Genomic DNA, 16,182 nt, shown 5'->3' with positions numbered 1-16,182 from the left:
AATTTATAAGGTATCTGCATATTGAATCTTTAGATGGCATTATATCTTCTCTATTATGCTCAACATATGCTTGCATTATTTTCTTAATGATTAAAAAAAAAAATACAGGTCTGTCTTTTATGTTTATGTACATTTACATAATTGTAAAAACATGTCAGTAGTCTTTGGTGTGGGTATACTGTATGTATGAATCATGTTTATGTAGGCCTACAATATAAGCATATCAAATAACACACTTTACATAGCTAATAACATCTTAACATATATTTCACTAGGCTATATGAAATTATACCAATTTCTAAGGTTATCATATTTTAATTAGCATACATGTTTTCAGTCTATACAGTGTACCTATAAAAAACAAATAGCCTATTGTACAGTTTTAAAGTTTTCACACTGTAACAAGGAGTCATAGAAACATGGTTTACAGACACTTCACATGTTAATTATGCAAAATAATCGCCATGTTTCATAGCGTCCAAAAATAGAGCCAAATAGAAACTGAATCCCCCCACCCCAGCCCACCCGCCCTCTGTAAGTGTTCAAAACGCCCTCGAAGAGCTCATGGCCAACATGAGTCTGACATCGCCGCAGCTCAGCTCAGTGTGCCGCTGCTGCTGCTGCTGCTGCCTCGTCGTGTCCAAGTCACATCCACGCTGCCGCCGACTAAACCACCGATGGTTAATCTCTGGACGTTTTCCAAGGGGGGGTAGCTCAATAGGCGTTGTCTGATACCGAGTGAGCGCCGAATTTATTCGTTCAGCATCTGTGGTGAGATGTTCTGCACCTGCCATGGCCAGGGCTCTGTTTCCATGGGGGTTCTTCAGAAAGCCTCTCTATATCCAGGTAAGCTGCCGGGAAATCCCTCCTCACTCCGCTCAAAAGTGCAACTGGGAATCTAGGGCTGTGTGTCTGTGTGTGTATGTGTATGTGTGTGTGTGGCTGTGGTCTGAACACCTGCTATAAGGTTAAAGTAGACGTGAAGCGACGCGTGCAGCCACTGAAAACTGTCACCGATCCATCATTTGACCTTCACATGCTGCGAACACATTGGTGATCATTGTGGGTTTTACTGTGAGCTTCACTTGATGCTCGACGGCTCGACAGGAATCAACCATCCTCCTGATGCCCGTTGCTGTAGCAACCACCTCCATGATGCATCCAGCTGCTACAGTCATACATTGAAGGGAGGCTGTGTCAAAGGCTGTAAAACTTTATTATCAATCTCCTTTACAGGCTGTATTCATTCATCTGACTTTCTCCTGGTAAATAACCACAGATTAAATACTGATTAAAATTGTTGCATCTCTCAGGAAGATTCCCCTTCATGTCCTGTAAATTAATATTTTTTGCTATTACAAGTTTTTTATTGTGGGTGTTTACAACTTAAAACAACATACAGACAAATCACACACACATAGAGGACAAAACACACACAGAGGAAAGAAAAAAGGGGTCGGGGGTTAATATTAAATCATAGACCATACCATAGAACATTATGTAACAGTTTGCTGTGAGTGAAACTGGGTGAAGTCCACAGTGACTTCTCATAAGTTCAATAAAAACTCTGCTGGGGAAGCCCCTCAAGGACGTGTGGAGGTCTCACAAACCCAAATTTAGGATCCACACTGAAATTAATAGAAAGTCGATTTGGACACGTTCCCTGCCCGACTGAAAGAAATTATGCCCCACATTTATCAGACTAGAGATCTCCATATTTTCCTCCTGCATGTTTGTGGCACTGTGCACTGCAGCCGTTTGCCTCACTAATTTTAGTCCAACAGTGTCGCCTCAGCTGGTGGGACACACACTTCCTGCCCTTGCCCCTGCATGTTAGAAACAAAAACTGTCAAGTGAAGGGAAGAGAGGGAGAGACAGCCGCTCTCCAGAGACAGCCACCAGCATCGTTCAGTTTTCTAGGCCACCTCAGCCTTCCAGTGACAACTTAACAAGTGTCATTCACTGATCCTTGGAGAGAAGCTACTTTCACTGAAATACATAAAAGTAGACGAGCACTGTGAGCCGGAGAGTTGTGGTTCTGTTCGTGTACAGGTTTTTGCTTTATCGTATTCAGATTTACAAGATATTATGAACAAATACAGACGTGTTTGATAAAAAGATAACATTGTCGATTGTGTTTTTATGTCATGTTGCAAAGAGGCTTCGAACATACAAATTAAGTCGCTTGAAATATCCAGTTGAAATCATTGGTGTCCATCAGTCAAGCAAATGCTGAACAGTGACATCTATTGAGACTGATTTTTATTACATTAATCATTTTAATGATTTTAATTCTTTCTCTTTTTTTGAATGTCTTTATCTGTTTTGTCTCACCGTTTTTCCCCTCGCATATGCACTATGTTAATTTCATAAACTACATTTTTTCATTCTAATCCTCTTAATTTAACCATATCTTTATTTTTAGTTTAAAATCACCTGTGCAGAATAGAAGTTGTTAAATCAAAATCATTTTGTGACCACAAAACCATCCGAGTGGAAATGGAGGACTTTAGTCTCCAAAATGTAGCATTTCATCACAGCCTGATTCAGGAGTCTGGATGATGACAAGCAGCTGTGTACATTCCATTTCTGCTCAGAATTGGCGATTGTTGAGATTATGTTGGATTTACAACATGTGATACAGCCTATTAATGCATCAAAAACACTGACAGATGGCGATGGAGGGAGAGCACTGTGGCTGCAGCTGTTTTAGAGTAAAATAATAACAATTACTAACTTAACTTGGTCAACTCCCAGTTTGATTTGAATGACTGTTTTAAATGCTTTACAAATGTGGCCTAAGCCTGATTATGAACAATTAAAAACATTTCTACCAATAAACTGTATGTATATATATATATTTTTTTTTTTTGCACACTACAGCTGTTTGTTCAGATATGAGAAGGGGGTTTCCTCCAACAGGAAGCTCCTCACAGCAATAACACGGGCCTTCATTTATAATGTGTATTGTTTCAGTGTGACGCTGATGATGTTTGATTGCTGGATTGTTAAGATTTACAGTAGCAACTGATGATAAAGTAACATTCACATGTGTGAATGTCGCAGTGTTGAGTCAGCATGGAAATGCATGCTTTATATGTGTGTGTGTGGAAGGGTAGTGGTGGTGGTGGAGTGTGCGTGTGTGTGTGTGCGTGTGTGTGCGTGTGTGTGTGTGTGTGTGTGGAGGGGGGTTGGTGCTGTCTGGACTGTGATGAGTCAGATCTTTGTAGTGTATGTGCAGACAGTGCGCAGGCAGCAAGGCATTGTGGTCTGTTGTAGGAGCGCGACACTCAGAACTCTGGCTCGGCTCCTATTTGTCAATGATATCAAACAAACTTCACATATATCTCCTGTTTCTCGCTCCTGCAGCTCGTTGCATGTTTTCATGCCTTTCTCAGCTCTGCACAGCAGCCCATTAACAGGCAGCCTCTGAGGGATAGCTTTATAACCATACATAATGGATGAATGGTGTGCCGGCTGCAAAAACCAAGTGTCAGAACAGCAATGTGCCGCTCTTGATCAGCTTTAATCTCCTTTCTGCCTCTGTACTTCGACATCAGGTGGTATTCGAATGTAGTTGCATGTTGATGTGTCATTTCAAACAACTCTGAGGTTTACTGTAATATGGGATGGATAACAGCGCTGTGGCTGTGTGGGCGCAGAGGATGGAGTTCAACCAGATCAAGGCTGACGTTTCTTTCCACCCACCTCAGCATATGGCCACAGTTCCCAGTCAGTCTCTAATTAATAGCTGTCACAGCAGCCACAATCAATATCACCTCATTAGCCATGTTTGTGTAACTCTCTCCCCTCACAAAGGGTCAATATGTAATCCCAGAGATAGAAATGCATCGGGCAGAGTTGAAGTGAAAGCCACAATCTATCGATCAGAGAAAGGCCAACCATACATTTCTTTCCCCGTAGAGTGTCATTTCCATAATGCTTTTGCTGTTGATGCATTTCACCTAGGGAAAAATCAATAGGCGGTGTACGGAGCGCTTGAACACGTGTGGTCACTTCTGTTAAATTTGCTGTGGGTCTGTATGGTCAGGTTTGTAAGTAAACCAATCAATACATAAAGCAGTAGAAATCTTATTCAAACAGCTTGACACCAATAATTGGATTATTTTCTGCGTCTGCTGGGCATTTACAAGGTGACTTTGATGTAAACAAACTGACTAAGAGCACAATTATCAGTCAGAAAGTGATATCTTCATATCTGGAGATGACTGTAACTTTGTAATGAGCTGTTGGCAGATCAAAAGTAAACATGAGTGATAATCAGAGAAAGATTTTTCTGTTTGGCCACAATGAAATGCCTGCAAAATGGTCTAATCAGCTTTATCTCTCATTAGTTGTAGTGCCTAATCTTCTGTTATTTTACACTTTTCCTGTTTTTTATTCCAAGTTTCGATGTCCATAAGGAGTTTATATATTTGTGGGTCATCTCTCAGGTTTCTCTTTGTCCAATCACAATAGAGGCTCGGACTGTAATCAGAGGGATCAAGTAAAGCAGATTTCAGGTAAACATTCACAGAAAACAATTCCTGCAGGACTGGGTGGTGGGTCCAGGGGGGCGGGGCTTAGTGATTGCTTTGCTGTGACATCACAAAGTTACAAAAGTCCTGACGGCTCGTTTCAAGGCTCAGTTTCTGAATACAGGCCACGTGTATTTCACTGTGGACGGAGGCTTGGACACTTTCATAGTTTTCTTATAGAACCTAGACCTGATTCATCATCAATCAAAATTAATTCTATATAGTATAGTACATCATTTACACAGAGAAACCAATCCTGTTGTTCCCAGTTTGTTTAAGCAAGTGTGGCAAAAGGTATACTTACAAGCAAAACTGATTTAGAAAAATATGATGTCCGATCATAGCATTTCCACAATACAGACTAACATGAAATTAGATTAGAGTGGGACATATAGAGGCTGTCTGAAAGCTTGGTTTCTGCAATGTCTGTGGTGACAAAATAAGAAAATTGATGGAAAATCCATTTAGAGTCAAATATACCGTAAATGTAATCCTCTCAATACTGAAGATAAACTTTTCTTGCGCTATCAAGCTATTTTCCGTTAGACTGTAAAAAATTGTGTCAAAAGGACCCCACAAGAAGATGAAGCACAAAGTGTTACTGAAAGGAAACAGAGAGGGGGGAGATGAAGACACTTAAGCCAATAGAGAAAATTGGAAGTGAAAGGGGCAGAGGGTGGAGGCAGAGGGAGTCCATCAATGTCAAGCACTGAGTGCAAGAATCATTAATAGATGGGAAAGCAGGGCTGCAAAAAAAAAGTATGTTATTTTCCACTAATGTTCTCCAATTGGAGGAGCGCCATTATGGATCCTCACAGACTGTATTTATCAGCTGGGGAATTAGAAAGAAAATCAAAAGACAAGGTAATGAGTCTGCAGTCACTCTAAATGTTCCACTGCTGCCGTGCCAGACCACAAACAGCATTTACTGTTAATTACACAGCACCTATTTAGGAGAAACTGCATTAATGATGTAGCCTGTAATACAACTCAGTTTGGGACTAATCTGTATTCCACTCACAGGCCTGTTCCCCCACTAATACTCTAAATGAAATATAAATTAAATGAGTGCTATATTGACTTTTAGCATATTATAACCTCTTGAAAATGTTGTTTTTTGTGAGGTTGACACTCCACACGCTGAACACATTACACACTCCAATTCATTAAGATGATTTCAGAGCTGTTGGCCACAGAAATTAATAAAGACAGCAAGTGTTTTTCCGCACAAATGCACTATCGCTTCCATACAACTGTAAGGTCATTTTAATAAAATAGTTATTCTTGATAAATGTAACCCCTTTGATGGTATGTCTTCATTGTCATGTCTTCAAGTCAACACACAGAACTGCTTCAGCTCCACTACAGAGCTCAAAGTTCACACCATAACAACACATTAAACACAATTTCTTTTTAAATGCTGTTCATTTTTTCATGCTTGATTAGCACACTTTCTGTTTTACTGACCTTTGACCCAACCCTTGAAGCAGTTGCCATATATGAATCAGCAGCAGTCTCAATTTAAACCATCTGTGCCAAGAGTTACCAAGAAGGCGTCATGTTATTTTTGGTTTCTGGGCAATATTTGAAATGTGTTTTTGGTTCAAGTATAATAGTTTTATTTACATAAAGCAGTTTATTTGTACATCATTAAACTGAAAAATATGCCTTTAATGTACAATTCAAACAAATGACAAATGTGCAATCAATTTGTGATCAATCCTTATTGCATATTTCAGTGGCTCGACGGCCCTGCCCAATACTTTTCTTTTTTAGCTTGGTCTTTCCAGTGGCACCAATTCATGAAATGGTGAAAAACCTACTTGTTTTATAGATTTTTGCATCTTTCAGCTCATTGTTTTAGTTTTACATAGCTGGTTTTAGCTTTCCTGCTCTCATTCAATCTGACCATTTTCAACAGACATGGCTGTTTTCAGGAAAGAAAACTGTAATCACAAATAACCAAAGGTAGTAATTACCTGTCGAATTTCTTTAAAGAACTTAAAACAGCCTTCACAGTAGATAGTGTTTTGAAAGATTGAAAGATAATTTCAACCAGGAAGGAATTTAATTTCCCCAAAACAAATCAGTATTGCACATCCATTTGGTTCCTGTAAATCTGGTAGTGGACCCAAGAGGAGAACACAGAAGCTTGGGGCAGATCAATAAAGTAAATAGTTTTGATAGCTTGCTCAGATGAGGAGAATGACTGGACCTGAGAGGCTGTTAAGATTGGGCCAGAGAGCAGAGTGGAAGGTAGGACTCAGCTGGGTTTGGAGCCAGCATTGGTGGGGTTGGCGCCGAAATTGTACCTGGGCTTGGTGGGGCTTGTTGTAAAGAGGCAGAAGAAGTGCAGTTCAGGGAGCTGAGTGAGTCCCACTACAGGGTCGGCCCAGACTGTGGAAGAGGCAGTGCGGAGCCAGGCTGAGGAAGTGCAGGCAGAGGAGGACAGGGAATTACAAATTTGGCAAACACAACAAGGAAAAATATATTGGAGATGCTAAAAATCTGACTGACCAAGCAACCAGTGTGGAGATGAGGTGAGAATCCAGGTATTTAAAGCAGAGCAGGAAGATGATGAAGGCTGGCAGCTGGTGACCTGACTCCTCCACACCTGTAATTAAGAGCACTGAGAGGATGGAGGGACTGGCTGGCTGGCTGGCAGTGAGGTACAGTGGAGGACTTGGTACTTGCAAGAGACAAAAAAATCTTTTAGAATTGAAGTGAATCAAAGCAGCAGGAGCTGACGTGTCACTTTCATTTCCCAATGTGGGTCAGGGTAGTAAACGCTGGATCCTACAAGATCTGTAGTGTAAACTATCAATCTCTCTGTAGACCTCTGTGCCAGGTGAATGCTCACCCCCTCGCGTTATTGTGCATTTATCCTCCTCAGACTCTGATATTAGTATGAAGATTATTGCAAAGGTCAATGCTTTGCTTGAAATATTTCTTTCCTGGCTAGAGCACACTGTGTGCTCCTCACATGAAAGACGGGACTGATGAACGAGTCCTGAGGCAACCAACATGACTCTCATCCTCTCATTCGTCTGTTATAATGTGTGAATTCCACACTCGAGAGTAAATCTCACATAGTTTCATGGGTAGAAATCTACGTGCTGGAAATATTCGAGATTGTTACAGTAAATCTGTGATGTCGCTCTTAAAGCTGAGTGTTTCAAATCCCTTTCAACAGGCCAGATTCTCCTATCTACATATGAAGTACCTCTTCTTCTCCTGGCTGGCAGTGTTCGTGGGGAGCTGGATAGTGTATGTGGAGTACTCATCCTACACAGAGCTATGTCGTGGGCACGACTGCAAAAATTCAATAGTGAGTATCTTATTTCCTTTGTGTATCTTGTCTTACGGAATGTATATGTTGTCAGCAGCACGTCTGGTCCTGTTCCAGCTCCTTTTTATGCTCTTGATCATGTTCTCCCATTGAATTTTCCAGTGTGACAAATACAGAAAAGGCGTCATTGACGGCTCGGCCTGCAGCAGCCTGTGTGAGAAAGACACGCTGTACCTGGGGAAGTGCTTCACTGCCAAGCCCAACAACCAGGTCAGTATCATGTTTTTAAATCTAACAGCCCCCTCTGGTCTGCTTCACGAGTAATTCACCTGCAGTTTACTTTTATTCTAGGTTTACTCTGGGAGCTGGGGAGACCTGGAGGGAGTCATTAAATGCCAGATGGAGGAGGCTCCTCATTATGATTTGGGAAATGAGATGGAGCCCAGGAAGGAGGCCGTGGCCTTCAACAAGCCCACCAAGGGCACCTCAGTGGAAAAGTTCAGGGAGATGATCTTCAACCACCTCAAGGTGAAGAAGTTTGTGAACCCAAGTCCTACAGCAAGTCTGAATTAAAAACACTGGTTTATCGATAACCTTTTAATTTACAGGCCGTTAACTATAATACATAATAATGTCAAGAATTAACAATTAATTGCATCATAATACCTAGAAATAACGGTCAATTTCATAGTCATGTTGACAAATATAGCCAAAAAATAATTGATTGCATAGAAATAGCCCAGAAATAACGGCCAATTGCAAGGACTTGTCGGAGAAACATTCTCGCCTTTCCTAAAAGTTCAAAGCATTACAAGCACGTGTAATCTTCTGCCTTTATGAAAAACATGACACAACTAGGCTATTTCTTGACATTGCTACACAATTGCCATTTCTTGACATCACATAATTATATACAGCCTGTAAATTAAAGGGTCACCAGTTCATCTTACGTCTCTAATTTCTTTACAGGCTAAAGTCGGGGATCAGGCCAACCTCGCAGACCTGGCGACCCAAGTATTATCTATCGCAGACGCCAACAAAGACGGTCACATCTCACTACCTGAGGCTCGCTCCACGTGGGCTCTGCTGCAGCTCAACGAGTTCCTGTTAGCGTTGGTCCTACAGGACAGAGAGCACACGCCCAAGTTACTGGGCTTCTGTGGAGACCTGTATGTGATGGAGAAGGTACCACACTCGCCCCTTTATGGGATCAGTCTCCCCTGGATCATCGAGGTGTGGATTCCCGCAGGTCTGCGCCGCAGCATGGACCAGTGGTTCACCCCCTCCTGGCCACACAAGGCCAAGATCAGCATCGGACTGCTGGAGCTGGTCGAGGACGTTTTCCATGGTACTTTTGGCAGTTTCCTCATGTGCGATGTAAGTGCTACCACTTTTGGTTACAACGACCGCCATGACCTGAAGGTGATGGACGCGCGGTATATTGTTCCCGAGGCCATCTTCCAAGAGGGCGTCAGGCAGCAGCGCTGCGATGTGGACGAGGACTGTCTCTACGGCGCCGACTGCCTCACTTCCTGTGACCTCACCAAGCACCGCTGCACCCCTGAGGTGACCAGGCCAAACTTAGCCAAAGCCTGTGAAGCGCTGAAGGACTACATTCTGAGGGGAGCGCCATCTGATGTAAGGGAGGAGCTGGAGAAGCAGCTGTACGCCTGCATCGCACTGAAAGGTTCAGCAGAACAGATGGAAATAGAGCACTCGCTGATTCTGAACAATCTCAAGACTTTGCTATGGAAGAAAATCTCTCATACAAAAGACTCCTAATAAGCGAACACTGCACACAGGCACAGAGACTGTTGTGATATTTTTAAATGAAGTTATGGTAATTTGCACTGTGGAAACATTAAGATTCTTCTTGTATTCAACTTTATGTACCGGTATAACTGATGTATTAATTTTAAAGGAGTCATTTCAGCAGCTGTCATGGAATGTCACTTTAATATTGAATCATGTAATGTTTAGTAAACATGGCCTAAGGGGCCAAAATTAGAAAGTGCAATTTTTTTGAAACTATGACACATTAATACATCTGAATCATTCCTGAATATCAAGTGGTTGGTGAACCTTTAGGAGTGCACAGTCTGCATCCATCCATCTAAACAGACAAACAATGACTCATGTAGAAGTTACGTCAGTGACGAGTCTGTTGCATGACTCGCAGAAAAACTAAAATTCCTATAAAATCCACAAATAAGGGCCTAATGAGGAAACTGGAACTGTAGGGATAGGGCAATGTAATGATGTGATAAAGTACACAGAAGATCCAACTCCTTTTTGAAGATTTATTAGGACAAACTTTTGCATTAGGAACCCAGCAGACTGATGCTTTAGTCTGTGGCCTCCTGTTCCTGAGCCCGGAGGAAGCTGGCCTTCTTCTGGGCGACGCGGTCTTTCCTCTGGGCCAGAGACAGCTTGGCACGGTTCCACCTAGGTCCCAGATGCACACAATTAGCATTTGCCTTTTCATACAGTAACATCCAAATTGTGTATGGTCCAAAAAACAAAAGGAAGGGTTGGATTTTGTTTCTCCCTTCTGTGTCCACAGATCTAGCCTAAATTACCACTAGATTTACTTACTGAAGCCATATGCATTCAAGCTACTACACGACTGCTGGGTACATATTGTGCAACTATAACCCACAACTTCAAATATTTGCTATAATAACCAGTCTTTCAACATTTTAAATCTCTTACCTCTTCTTCTTGACTTCTTTGGGAGGCTTCTTTTCATGGACTGGGTTCTCACGAATGGAAGCATGGGCCTTTTTGTACATTTCCTCAATCTGAAAAGATGGAAAACCATTAAATCTCATGTCATTCGGTCTCATGGGCTACAGCCTCAACTCTTACTTCTATCACATTAGTCTAGACGATGTCCATCCTGCTCCTGGACTAGCAAGAACAGCAGCTGTTACAATCTGATGGAAAGACTCGCTTGCGCAAACGCTCAGTCTTTTATGTTGTAAATATTGAGGCCTTGCTCAGTTAAATCAACGTATTCCTCTGCAGAGGTAATCACATCCTGCATCTGTATTGCAAAACAAATTTTATGAGGATTAACTTCATCTATCTCCGGGATTATAATGTTCAGCAGCCCCAAGTCCAGACATATGAATTAGTGCCGTGGCCCAATTATCCACCAGCTATGGCAGAATTGGAGCTCGTTGACATGAACGATTCACCATCTACACAGACAATAGCTGGACTGGATTTAGATTGTGCTTCTCTTCTCCCACCTTCCTGATTCATTAGACATAATGACTGCAGCTGAGGAATCACTGCTGGCCATGGGAAATGTGCCATTAATGACAAATCTATTTGATAAGCACGGGCTCTCAGCTAGTAGGCTAGGAAGTTACCTGAGGGGCAGGACTGAAAAATTAGTCATTACAAGATTTAGCTGTATGGTTTTTATGCAATTTCTCAAGATGAATAATTACAGCAGGAAAACTCTTTTCAAGTCTAAAAAGTTTTTTTTCTTTTAAAGGCCACTCAATACAATCAAGTACTTTTGCAGCTGCAATGACTGACAAAACTATAATGTGTTATAAGTCCTGGCTGCTACATGGAAAGTGTATGAGCTCATTCAACAGGACTGAGAAGATCAATTAGAGCACAAGCCAACTCCAGATCACCATCTACGAGGGATGGGCATCATAACCTGGTGCTAAATTATTTAGGATTGTAGTATCGACAAGCTCCTGTTCTACTCTCAGTGGTGGGCAAATTAAGAAAAATAGATTGGATCACAGACATCATGTCTGATGCAGTCCGACTGCTTCAAATCCTGCATGTGACGGGCGGAGGCTCCCGCACAGTGCAACACGCACACAATCTGATAGTGACTACTCAGTGGAACATCCAGAGAAAGCCCCTCGCACACAAATGAAGGATTACAGTTTTTGCACACCTAGCTCAAACTTTATCCGTCATAGCCTCGGGCATGTTTCATATGCTAGCAGCCTGGAGCGCATATGCACTCAACTGACTTTAACACATATTAATACTTCAACAATTTGTGATTAGTTTAAAACAATGTTGCTGCAGTTTCCTACTCAGCATAATTTATAAAGAGTACAACTAAGTTAGCAATGTTAAATATATATTTTATCTTCTCTCTGAAACAAGAGTCAAAAATAGTTGTTCATGTTTAAGGACTGGATTGAAGAGTGGCGGTCCTGGAGAAATCTTAATGACACCCATCGTATGTCCCAGTTTTTGTACGATGCATTATAAGAATAAAAACAAAAAGGACTAACCATATCAGGGGTGACTCCGTTCTTGATGAAGCGGGAGAACTGCTTCTTATAAGCGTCCTCATCCTCCTCCATCAGGTAGCTCATGTACTCCGACACGTTGATGCCCATGATGTGCTTGCGATGGACCTCAGCATTGAACTCCTTGCTCTCGGTGTCGTATCCAGGGAATCGCTTAGTGCTGGAAGAAGAAAATTTACAAAAACATTGAAATCATATTCAAAAAAAAAAAAAAAAGTACGACCTCCAGATATTGTGTCAACTCGAGGCCTGAGCACATCACTACATTACAGCATGTACTCCTCCTCCTGATGTGCTGGTGTTTCAGCAGCTAACACTTAGGCCCTTTTCACACCTGCCATGACAAAAACGCTCTGCATCTAAATATGTTACCAGGGAATGTCACCACATCATCCTTCTTGCACCTACACTGACTATTTGGGTCTCATTTCCTCCAAAAAGTGTCTGGATGCGAGTATATGGAATCATGTAAAGGTGGTAAAGCAAGAAGTCAGCCATACAGCGGTCGTTTCCACCTCGCTTCCTCTTGAAAACAGACGAGCCGTACTGACATCTTAACCTTTCATGACCAAAATAAAGTTACCGTGTCAAGCAAATTCACTGCACTGCCACTTAAATGCATTCATGTCTGTCCAGGTACATGTCACAGCAGAGGAAAACGAGAAACTGAACCTGCTCAAAGGATATTTTTCTGACCAAACTGGCATCTTCAATAATGAAATTAGGTTAAATTAGCATGCTTTTCCAATTCAACTCCTCGGCTCACTGTCACTAGAAGCTCTATTTTCTAATCTTTAACCCAACAACCACATTAGCAGTTTAGTAGCAACTTGCCATAGTGACAGCAAAAACGTTTAGCACGAGTTTAAAACCTCTTCTAGTCTAACCGTATGAAGATGCACAGCAATTGTTCAACCTGTTCAACCAGCCCATTCCCTCCCTATTCAGGCCATTTAAGTGCGGATGAGTATTATAAAAAGTTATTTCCATTCCCACAAGTGATGCCAGTTCATTTGATATAGGTGGTGTTTGAATTACAATCCCCAGTCAGGCCTGCTTCAGGGTGGCTGGATGAGACAGGACCACGGTGGGTGTGACCCACATGGGAGCGTTTGAATGAGGTTGTAGCTACTGATGAACCCCAGTTTCATTGAAAGGGATTTAAGAAACACATTAAGTATGTCATGCAAAAAAAGAGAGTGTTTGTCATCACAAAAATCTGCCTGTTAACAAGCTGAAACCTGTTGTAGCTCCAGTATCTCAGTTTTGTAATATAGTCACAGATAATTTAACTACTCCTAAGAAAAAAACCCAATGATACATTTCTAAACACAGCCAACTTTATTTATAGGACAAACATAAGTTGTTAATAGCATTAATGATGTCCTAAGTGACTTATTTAAATGGAAAATACCTCAGGCACAAACACCAGAGAGTGAGGCCACAACAAACCACACAGGTGGCTTCTATGAGGATGTAAACACGGCTTCTGTGCTGTCGTGTGCAGTTTTTACCAAGTTTAATCAAGTTCATTTGACATTTCACTGGAGCTGTTGCAGGAAAGTACTACACCACGGCGTTTTCCCCATGTAGCCTGCACTGTCAAAGCAGTCCATCTGAACATGTTTATTATCAAATATAGGAGACAGTTACCTGTGTGGGATGGACAGACCTCCATCCACGGCCCCCTTCAGAACACCGAACACCTTGTTGCCGGTGGTGGTTCTGGCAAGCCCAGCATCCAGGTAGCAGGTGAAAGCGCCTGGCTGACCGTCAATGCTCTCCACGTTGAACTCGTCACCCGTCACCTCGACCTGACCGTCATACACCTTATCCAGGCCAAACTTGTTCAGGAGCTGAGGACAAGAGCAAAAAGGAAAAAAATAAACCAAAGTTTGCAATAATATATGGTGACTACTTTTACTCAAATCTCTACTACAGACTTAACTATGCAAACTACATTCTTTGATGTGGCCAATCTTATTGACAATGATAAACAACAAGTCAGGGGTAACGATCAGGCATGGAGCCAGGTTGACTCGTATGTATACGTACTCTACGGGCCGCAAGCAGACCAGTGCAGTAGGCTGCTGCGTAGTTTGTCAGACCCACGGAGATCCCGTACTTTGGCAGCTCGTGTGAGTAAGCAGCACACACGATCATGTCACCCTCAATCTTGGCATAGGCGATCTGCAACACAATATCACATTATGGTAAACTTAAAGCACATTCACATCTCTGACTGTTGTCACTGGACTGTGACAAAACACAGAATCCAACTACTGCTTGAACTCTGCACATCTGGAATTCAGCATCTTTACTTCATCAAACGACAAGGTAGACAACAAGACTGTATCTTCTTGATCGGCAACTTATTATGCACATGTTTATTTAAAGGGATTAACCGTACTGTGCATTCACACATGTTGCTTGTAATAAATTGCACAGAGAAACAATCTCAGCGTGTGCCCACCTGGCAGATGATGTCCCTGTTTGAGAAACGGACGATGATACGGTACTTGGGTGTGTTGTACTTGTTCTTATCTTGAATGACCAGACGCTTACGGGCAAAGAAGTCAGTCTTTCCCTCTGGAGAGAAAACACAAACACACACATATAAATCATGTGCATTTAATACCGAGTGAAGCCTGAACAAGTAAAGTTAAGAGACTGTCACATGGTGTCTTACCTCTCCTCCTCCTGAATTTGACCTGGTACCTCTTGAAGTAGGCCTTGTTCTTCACCACTTTAACAAAACCCTGCAACAACACAAGCACAGACTCAGCACCGGCGAGAGAAACAACAGACTGCTGCGTGATAGTGAATAACTTTGCTGTGTGGTCGAGCTGTCAGTGTCAGAGGGGTAAAGCTAAACAGGCTAACACCAGCAAGCTGAGCCATAGGGAATGAACGACGGGAGTTAGCAACAACTGCTACCCCGGGTTTGACGGTAAGCTAACAGGCTATTATAAAGTGGGTAAAAATGGAAATGTATGAGATGCGACACCGGGGACACGGTGGTCACATGCTTATTACAAATAAACACAGAAGTAGGTCACAAGCGTGGGGAAGCTGTGGGTTTGTGAAGGAAGCCATTAGGCCACGTTTGCCAGAGCCCCGGTGAGCGTTAGCGGGACTGAATCTAACTTCATCTGAACATCAACGACATGTTTTCAAACATCTGACACCACACGACACCAAATGTATGTCTTAGGTACGCACATAGGTGCATATTGGGACGGATTACCAACCATTTTTGCAGTCTTTTTGTCTCCTTATGAAGGAGCCCGGAGCCAAAGACTGGGGCTTGACTCCGCTGCACTGGAAAAAGGAAGGACGTCGTGCGCATGCGCCGTAAATACCGTGTGACAGGATGAGCCGCGGAGACGCCATGCTGTCGAGGATTTACCACTCTGCCCCCTGTCGAGCTGGGGCCGCCATTACATCGCAATGTCCTCCAACCAGGCAGGAACACCACACATGTAGGCTACTGTACCAGAGATTCATATATTTATAACCAAAGTCTCACAATTACAGATGCTTATGCTCACAATGTCCCCCCCCCCCCGCTGTTTATCACTATGATGATTTTCTGTCCTTTTTTGGCACCATCTACAACACTGTAACTCCACTGGTCAATTCCCTGGACTCCCTTACTTTGTCACTCGCACACACCTGTAGAGCCTATTCACTGTTCAGCTCTCTACATTTATTGTGCACCTTTTTGAAAAACAAAACAAATAAAAACTATACTTTCTTCTATTTATATTTTGTTGATAATTTCCACTTCCACACATATCTTTTTGTTTGATTGTTTTCTGTGTAATTCCGTGAAGGTGCAATGATTTGTTATTCTAAATCTGATTCATCTGTATTCTCTTTAAAATGACAACTATAGCCTATGTTGTTTTAAGGTTTTACAAGTTTTCAACCCCTCAAGCAACATAACAGATACAAAATGTTTACTACTATTCAGCTAATTTATTTCAGCCCTTTAATAACTTTGAATAGTTTTAGAGTTTAGATTAAGCTTTCAAGTTTAAGGTTTTCCAATTTTAAC

At 42.1% G+C, this 16,182-nt stretch overlaps 2 protein-coding genes across 4 annotated transcripts; one reads left to right on the top strand and one right to left on the bottom strand.

The window, feature by feature from the left end:
• Positions 1-771: 771 nt before the first annotated feature.
• dipk1ab (divergent protein kinase domain 1Ab) lies at positions 772-9,609 on the top strand (the record flags this gene model as incomplete). Of its 3 annotated transcripts, none has more annotated exons than XM_083970215.1 (5): positions 772-846; positions 7,732-7,866; positions 7,990-8,097; positions 8,179-8,355; positions 8,797-9,609. In XM_083970215.1, 5 exons carry the CDS (start codon positions 793-795, stop codon positions 9,607-9,609), a joined length of 1,287 nt encoding a protein of 428 aa, XP_083826341.1. The 3 variants fall into 3 exon arrangements, with proteins under 3 accessions (XP_083826341.1, XP_083826340.1, XP_083826342.1); XM_083970214.1 differs by lacking the exon at positions 772-846 and adding an exon at positions 3,462-3,560; XM_083970216.1 differs by lacking the exons at positions 772-846; positions 8,179-8,355 and having other exon boundaries at positions 7,738-7,866.
• Positions 9,610-10,113: 504 nt separating this feature from the next.
• Positions 10,114-15,486, bottom strand: rpl5b (ribosomal protein L5b). Its single transcript, XM_083969403.1, has 8 exons — positions 15,374-15,486; positions 14,812-14,881; positions 14,596-14,711; positions 14,178-14,312; positions 13,776-13,978; positions 12,105-12,282; positions 10,540-10,628; positions 10,114-10,272 (listed from the first exon to the last, which is right to left on the bottom strand). The coding sequence occupies exons 1-8, from the start codon at positions 15,374-15,376 to the stop codon at positions 10,173-10,175; spliced, it is 894 nt and encodes a 297-aa protein (XP_083825529.1). The 5' UTR covers positions 15,377-15,486; the 3' UTR covers positions 10,114-10,172.
• Between the last annotated feature and the right edge of the window lie 696 nt (positions 15,487-16,182).

Source organism: Trachurus trachurus (genome assembly GCF_905171665.1).
Source record: "Trachurus trachurus genome assembly, chromosome: 4".
Classification (NCBI taxonomy): Eukaryota; Metazoa; Chordata; class Actinopteri; order Carangiformes; family Carangidae; genus Trachurus; species Trachurus trachurus.
The sequence above is the reverse complement of the archived record's forward strand: the minus strand, read 5'-3'. Positions and strand labels throughout refer to the sequence as shown.